This window comes from Hibiscus syriacus, unplaced genomic scaffold, assembly GCF_006381635.1.
Source record: "Hibiscus syriacus cultivar Baekdansim isolate YM2019G1 unplaced genomic scaffold, ASM638163v2 tig00110163_pilon, whole genome shotgun sequence".
Taxonomy (NCBI): Eukaryota; Viridiplantae; Streptophyta; class Magnoliopsida; order Malvales; family Malvaceae; genus Hibiscus; species Hibiscus syriacus.
In genome coordinates, this window is record NW_024062610.1 from 1504633 (window position 1) to 1512311 (window position 7679).

The 7679-nt window shown below is 35.7% G+C and overlaps 2 protein-coding genes across 4 annotated transcripts; one reads left to right on the forward strand and one right to left on the reverse strand.

Moving 5' to 3' along the window:
- On the forward strand, nt 1–1113 carry LOC120216706 (SKP1-like protein 1A). Its single transcript, XM_039214056.1, has 2 exons — nt 1–380; nt 473–1113. The coding sequence occupies exons 1-2, from the start codon at nt 78–80 to the stop codon at nt 656–658; spliced, it is 489 nt and encodes a 162-aa protein (XP_039069987.1). The 5' UTR covers nt 1–77; the 3' UTR covers nt 659–1113.
- LOC120216705 (CO(2)-response secreted protease-like) lies at nt 850–4191 on the reverse strand. Of its 3 annotated transcripts, none has more exons than XM_039214054.1 (9): nt 3920–4191; nt 3534–3793; nt 3280–3391; nt 2696–3191; nt 2523–2623; nt 2192–2425; nt 1998–2106; nt 1706–1916; nt 850–1625 (listed from the first exon to the last, which is right to left on the reverse strand). In XM_039214054.1, exons 1-9 carry the CDS (start codon nt 4105–4107, stop codon nt 1045–1047), a joined length of 2292 nt encoding a protein of 763 aa, XP_039069985.1. In that variant the 5' UTR covers nt 4108–4191; the 3' UTR covers nt 850–1044. The 3 variants fall into 3 exon arrangements, with proteins under 3 accessions (XP_039069985.1, XP_039069984.1, XP_039069983.1); XM_039214053.1 differs by having other exon boundaries at nt 2192–2434; nt 3920–4190; XM_039214052.1 differs by having other exon boundaries at nt 2192–2434; nt 2523–3191.
- Between the last annotated feature and the right edge of the window lie 3488 nt (nt 4192–7679).

Genomic DNA, 7679 nt, shown 5'->3' on the forward strand with positions numbered 1-7679 from the left:
TCTCCGCTTCCTTCTCTTCCTTTTTCACCTTTCATGTATAGGACTTCCGAAACCTCCCAAATGGATGAATCATCATCATGTCATCGATGGGTAGGATAATCACGTTGAGGAGCTCGGACGGCGAAACCTTCGAGGTGGACGAGGCGGTGGCTCTCGAATTGCAAACGATCAAGCACATGATCGAGGACGATTGCGTTGAAAACGGCATCCCTTTACCCAACGTCACCAGCAAGATCCTCTCTAAAATTATCGAGTACTGCAAGAAACACGTGCAAGCAGCTAACTCCGACGATCGTTCTGTCTCCATCGACGATGAGCTCAAGTCTTGGGACGCGGATTTCGTCAAAGTCGATCAAGCCACCCTCTTCCATCTAATCCTGGTACGCATGCCTTTCTTTGATGACCTTCATAAAGATTTAAAGTTTAACTTAAAATTTATTTATATCTAAGGATTTTTTTTCCTAATGAACAGGCTGCTAATTATTTGAACATCAAGAGCTTGTTGGACCTGATATGCCAAACAGTGGCTGATGTGATAAAGGGAAAAACACCAGAGGAGATCCGTAAAACATTTAATATTAAGAACGATTTTACTCCTGAAGAAGAAGAGGAAGTTCGTCGCGAGAATCAGTGGGCCTTAATGACCCTAATTTTTTAATGCGTATGAGAACATGGGGTAGTTTTTTTCTCTGTTTTTTACTAGTCTTTTAACTGTCATGTTTCGATCATTCTAACGTTAATATATGCCGTTCTTTATTAATCATCACTATCAGCCTGTTTTCGGGATTCGCTTTAGCTACATTCAAGTGGAACCGGTAGGAAAACAAAAATGATTCTGCTAAAGCCAGGTTAAATTAAAAAGCTCCGATTCATGCTTATTATAGTGGAACTTATGAGAGGTACGGACACAAGATTTGATTTTATGTTTGGGGGAAACTCCTAAAATTTTAGGAGATGAGAACTTATAAAATTCTAAGGGCAAAAACATATCAAATTTTGTGAGAAAACGTGGATCCTGCTATTTTGTTGTAGATGTTGTACACCTTACTCGAATGCTAAGCCACCATTTTTACTGCTTATAGCAAACGGACTTCTGACTTTGTATTTTCCATTAGACCACGTTATGGATCCAAATACATCTTTCTTGAGCGGATTTCCGATAGAGAAGCTCACTTGATACGATGATTTGTCACCAAATTTAGTGAATTCCAGGTTATCCGGGACCACTTGAACATAAAGACCTGTAGGTGCATCAACGCTAACGTTGTACACTGTTTTTGCATCTCCGGCGACATTTGTAAGGGTTCTGATCACTTTCCTGCCTGCTTTCTCATCGAAATAGGGAATCGATATCGATGGATAATTGATGTTGGATATAAGATCAATGCTCGACTCCTTCGGGCATGTAAACCCATGCGGGATAGTGTAGGCCATAATTTTTATTGTAGATGTATTATAACCATGGTAGCATAGGAAATTCAAGTAGTCAATGGTAGTAGTCTCATAAACCAGGCCAGGCTGTAATGGTCCCGTGGTGCTTACTTCTCCGGCACCGAAATCATAAGGTGTAGCTGCTGTACTTTTCTCAGTCATAATTGGCGCCTTATTATTATTTATTTGGGCCGCTGTAAATTGTTTGGAAGCAGTCATAGGTTAGGCAAAAATTTCAGACTGTACCGTGTAGATTTGCGTTTTAGTTCTTCACCTGTTGTCATGATGGCTGACCTGATTGCGGAGGGGCTCCATTCAGGGTTTCTTGATTTGACTGTAGCAGCAATCCCGGAGACATGTGGAGATGACATGGAAGTTCCTGAGAGCAGATTATACAGTGGCGGCTCTTTGCCTTCTGGAGTCTCAGCTGTATCGTTTCCTATCCATGCTGCAAGAATGTTCACTCCGGGTGCTGCGATATCGGGCTGCAACACATTCAGTATAGCTTTACTATGTTAGCCTTGGAAGAAACTAAGTTCTATATAACAAAATAGAAGACTATTTGCCTTGAGGATGTTCTTTGGGATGTTTGAAGGGCCTCTAGATGAGAAATATGGTATTGTAGGTGCTGGCTTAGAATTTGTCGACGATGGCAAGATCACGGCAACTGGATTTCTACAAATCTCAAAACAGATAAATGGTAAATATTTTCAAACATTGAATTAATTCAGAATCCTGAGTTACATTTGGGATGTATTACTTTATTGAGTTGATGTAGGAGAGAACCTTTGCACCATCTTTTGAACTGATCACACTTGTGGGAAATGCACCAAAATTGAATTCAACCTCTCTTAATTCATCATCGATCAGGATTACCCCAATACCTCCAAGTTTCTTCACTTCATTTTGCTTATTTATATATGGAAACAATGAATCTTCATTGTCACAAACAACGATCTTTCCTTTGATAAGTTCTTGTTCCATGGAATCTGGCCTGCAGTTCCTGAACAACAGAAATCATGGAATAACCGATCATTTAGGGTGCATATCGCTTTAACAAAATTGCCACAATTTACTCTATTCTTAATCACCTTGTTGCATTTTCGGCTACTCCACTTTTCCTGGCTGATTTTGCGTACATAATTGGGTACACAGGAGATGCTTGAATGTTGGCGAAATTAATACCTTCGCCCTGCATATCAGTTAGAAGACGCGTGAGAAAATCTGACAAGAACGGAAAAGGGTCAAAGAAGAGCATCATTACCTTAATTACTTCATAGTTCCCCAGGACAACATTGGATTCAAACCCTCGGTCAATCGTGCTTGCGGCGACGGTCAAAATCCAAGGTGCAGAGTTCACAACTGAACCAGGGTTCGGTCCATCATTTCCCGCGGAACAGACCACAGTAATATTATTCTGCACAGCGTGGAATGCCCCAATGGCAATTGGATCTTTTATAAATTCTTGTTGCAGAATGGAGGATGATCCGAAGGACAGTGATAGCACATCAACCCCATCGGCAATCGCATCATCAAATGCAGCTAATACAGTGGATCCACGGCCTCTGTTTTGAGAGGAAAACACATCATATATAGCTAATCTAGACCCTGGCGCTCCACCCCTGGCGGTCCCTGATGCCAGCCCGTAGTAAGATGCACCATGGACCTCAGCCCCAGCTGCGGTTGACGCCACATGAGTGCCGTGCCCAATCACGTCTCTCGGCAAACTTTCGCCATACGATCTTGCCCCTATTATCTTTCTGTTGCAAAACAAAGCTTACCACTTATTTACGAGATCAAAATATTCTATGATTATATTTTAATCATATCTATAAGAGGTAAGGATACCTGTTGCAATTGAAGGTGCTGGAATCCCGTCCTTTTGCGCAGATACCACCCCATTTTTTAGGAATTTCACCCATTTCCTTGTCGTTAAAACTCTCCGACTCTGGCCAAATTCCTATGTCCTCGAATTCGGAAAAATAAAAATAAAAATCGCCATTCGAATTGCATGATATACTTGCAGAAAATATCATAACAACAAAATGAGTAAAAGACACTGACGTCTGACGTGATTATGTACATAGGTGAATAAGTTTCACCTGAATCCATGATGCCAATGATGACATCTGAACCATGATCTGTTAAGTTCGAGTCTGAGCTGGGGTTTGATTCCATCATCACTGACGTTCCATACTTCAAGAAATCCCATGATCGGGTAGTGTGGAGTTCCAACACAGGGTCGGGGAAGACTGACACAACTCCAGGACTCTCAGCAATTGAATTAGCCTCTTCAGCAGATAAAAGCACTGCAAACCCAGAGAAGCTTTTTTTGTAGTTGTGTACCAGGGCATCCTTTTTCCTGCCCACGTGAAAGTTTTCAACTTCACAACAGATTTCTCTATGAATTGAAGCATCAAAGGCAAAGGGCATGGGATTCGTAACCAACTCAAATATAAAGTGAAAAAAATAATAAAAATGTATTCACCGTTTTAACAAAGAATCTAGAAGTTGGGTATGATCATCCCTTAATGAACCCTTACTCGAAGCCGGTGCACCCATGTAAACAATATAAACGCCATCCTCATCTGCAGCAGCTCCTCCGGGTTCCAGAAACATTGAGACAAGGAATAAAAAGGATGTAAAACTGAAAATAAAGCTAATAAGGGCCTGCATGGCGTTAACCGAGGCTCTGAAAAGTGCTTCAAATGGCTTTGATTAAAGCAAGCTTCCAGTCTACTAAACGATGTAAATAGAAGAATGAAGTGTGAGAAGTTGTACAATATTCTTATATATAGCGAGAGTGCGGTTATACCAAATGGCTTAGGTAAGGTGGTGTTGATTAAAGACTTATGCCAGACGTTAGATTCAAAAAGACGATGTTGAACGTGTAGTTTTGTGTATGGAAGTTGTATTGTGTAGTGCCGTGGCGTAACTTCTTTCTGTATTAGTCTTTTTCAAAAAGACATATGATATAGTTAGGTTAGAAGTGAGTTAACTGGTGATTCTTAGCTTCAAAGGGTGTCCACAGGTCAACCTAAGGTAAGCTTCTCCTTCCCCACCAACATCTGAATTTCTAAAAGGTATAATTCCTTCCTTGGTCCCCTGATTTGGTCTGCAAACTGAATTTACCATTTCTACTCTCTATTGGGCTTAATCATAGCCCAACACCATTTCAACTTAGGTCAAAATTTCCTATAACCTAAGAAAAAACAAGGCCCATCTTGAGTTAACCCAAAACTTTCAACTCGGGATATGGGGTGGTACATTTAATATGGTTTAGTTGTTAGTGTGACATTGGGCTAGTAAGCTTAGCATTTGGAATTTGTTTCCTTAAGCAGGTTAGTAGGAGGAGCTTCGAGGAGCCATTTTGAGCAGTCGAGATCCAGACCGAGTTCAGAGCAGAGTCCGTCTCTAGTTATTTCTCTAGAGGGCATGTATATTTATAGACCCTATTTGTATATTCGATTCGTAACTTTATTTTGAAAAGTTGTGTTGTATATTTTTGATACACTTCTACTTTTGGGAGCTCCCCTGTTTAACTTATTGTATATATTTATGGTTGATTTATTTGATAAAAAAAAGTATTTTAAATCATTGTTTAAATGATTAATTAAAAGAAAAAAATTGGTTAGCTACTTTAGTGGTCTCGTGTGGCATTATAAACGGTAGACTGTGTGTCGAATCGGTTTAGGGTGTTACATTAGGGATTTGAGAATTTTAGGTTTTGAGATGATATTAAGAGTTGTAATCGATTAGTGGGTAATGGGTGGCCGGAGATGACCCACTGTTGGAGTAAATGAGACTAAAATAAGAGATTTTAAGAGTTTAGATTTTTTTGGTATTTTAAAAAATGGGGGTTTCACAAATAAAATATTTTTAAGTTTTTTTAAATAACATTTTAAGATTACTAGATTGTGACACATGTCATTTAACAGGGTTTTTAACAATCGTTAACACTGAGACACCCAAAGTGGTAACGTTTGTAACGTCAGACACTCAAAGTGATAATGTTTATAACTTTAGGCACCTGGATGAGCCGAAAAATACTTTAGACACCTGTTCAGAAAAAATAGTATAATTTGGACACTTATTTTATACTTAAGCCTAAAATAAACAATTAATATAAAAAGTTAGAATTCACGGAGGGCACACTTAATAAATGAATAATTTATAAATATTTTATAAATTCTAAATCTATATACATTTTAAGATAAATTATAAGTTTAATAATTAAATTATTATTTTATTCTGTTTTGGTACCTAAACTTTAATTTTTTTCCAAATTATATCTAATATTTAGTTTATGTTCCATTTTGGTACCCTTAAGTTAAAAACTTAATGAATTTGTATTTTGTGGGTAAAATACATCATTCATCACTTAACTATCTTCTCACTCCTATTTTGGTCACTAAGTTTAAAAATTTTCAATTTAACTACTCAAATTTCAAATTGTTCATGTTTTAATTGCACTAATTTATTTTATTAATATTTTTATGACATGACACTTTTATTGTTATTTTATTAATATATAAATAAAATAAAAAATAATTGAAATTATACTCAAAACAAAAAATGATACCGCAAAACTTAAATCACAAATCCCTCCGTCTCACTCTTATTGGCCTCTCTAACCCACTCATTTCTTTTTGTTAATTATATATTACCGTTGGACTTCATATAATATTTTAATTATAGATTTTTTTTACAAATCTAAAATATTTAAGGATAAATTTGTAATTTAACCTTCGTAGAATTTTTATTATTTAATGACAGAATAAGGATATTTTTGAAAGAAAAAAAAATTAAGGGCATTTTAGTCCTAAACGCAGGTAATCCAACAATACCTAAGGAAAGGAAGGTAATGACATTCCCGGTAATATACCCAAAAAATCTACTATTGATAATGTAAGATTACCGAGAATAATATTCCCGGCCAATCAAACGAGAAATATGTATTTCATTCTCATAAAAATCTTACATTCCTCCAACCAAACACAACTCCAAAATAATGTGTCAGAAATATAAATCTAAAACCTAATCAGTAGCCTCACGGGCGGTGAAGCTTTGGTCAACCGTCTCACTGGATTTATTAGCCACTGACCCCCAACGCACTCTGTGCCGCTCCTTTCAAACGACGCTACTGTTCTGTTGGCCAATTTTGATTGGACTCGGTATGGTGGAGATTAGGGTTAGAAAAATATATATGACAATCACTGATACCTTCTAAAGATATTAGCTATAGTTTAAAGATCTAAAACGACCCGATTAAGATAGAGATAAAAAAAATACATAAATAATCGTCTGATTATAAAATATATTTTATTAAATCTTTTAATTATTAAAAAGTTATAAAATTATTATTGGATTTTAAAACAATAAATTGATTTTTAAATTAAAAATTAACAAAAAAATGTAGAATTAATTTTATTATTGTTATTGTATCAATTTATTAATTTTCACGTTATTTAAATAAAAATTTATCTAAATATTGTTTTTAGATAGAATGATCATCTCGGTACGGACACAAGATTCTATGTTAGAGAACGATATTAAATTTAAGGAGCGAATTTGAATTTATAAAATTTCGGAATACGAAAATATACTTTCAATAGGAAATACATAGAAAAAATATAAAATTATTTTTAAAGTTCCATTTTTTAAACTATGCCTAAAATTTAATTTTTGTTTTATTTTAGTACACCGTTCAAAATTTAACGTTAATTTTGAAAAAAAAAATTAAAAGTTTAAATACTAAAATGGATAAAAAATGATAGTATAAATACTATATACATTAAGTTTTTAACAGTAAAATACTAAAACAAAACAAAAACTAAATGTTATGTATAATTTTTTAAAAAAAATTATAAATTTAAATATTAAAATAAAGTACAATAAATCATTTAAGTACTAAATATATAGTTTATAAAAAAATTATGGTGAGAAAGCCAAGTAATAACCAATCATGTCGCATATTATAGACCTACGCTCTTTCCCTTTAAATGCCTTTTCAAGCCATTGGTAGCAGAGAAAGCAGACATAAGCGGAAAAAGACAGAGGATGGATTCCATTTGAAATGATTTTTTAAAGGCAATTTATTATGGGATCGAGGGAGTAAAAAAGAAAAGGGTACAGCAAAACAAAACACCACCGTTGGCCAAATTAGTTTGGCAGCTTCAGATCTAAAATAGTCTTTATTTTACATAAGACTCGAGGGAAATGGGTGCCTTCTAGCTCCACAGCTCTCC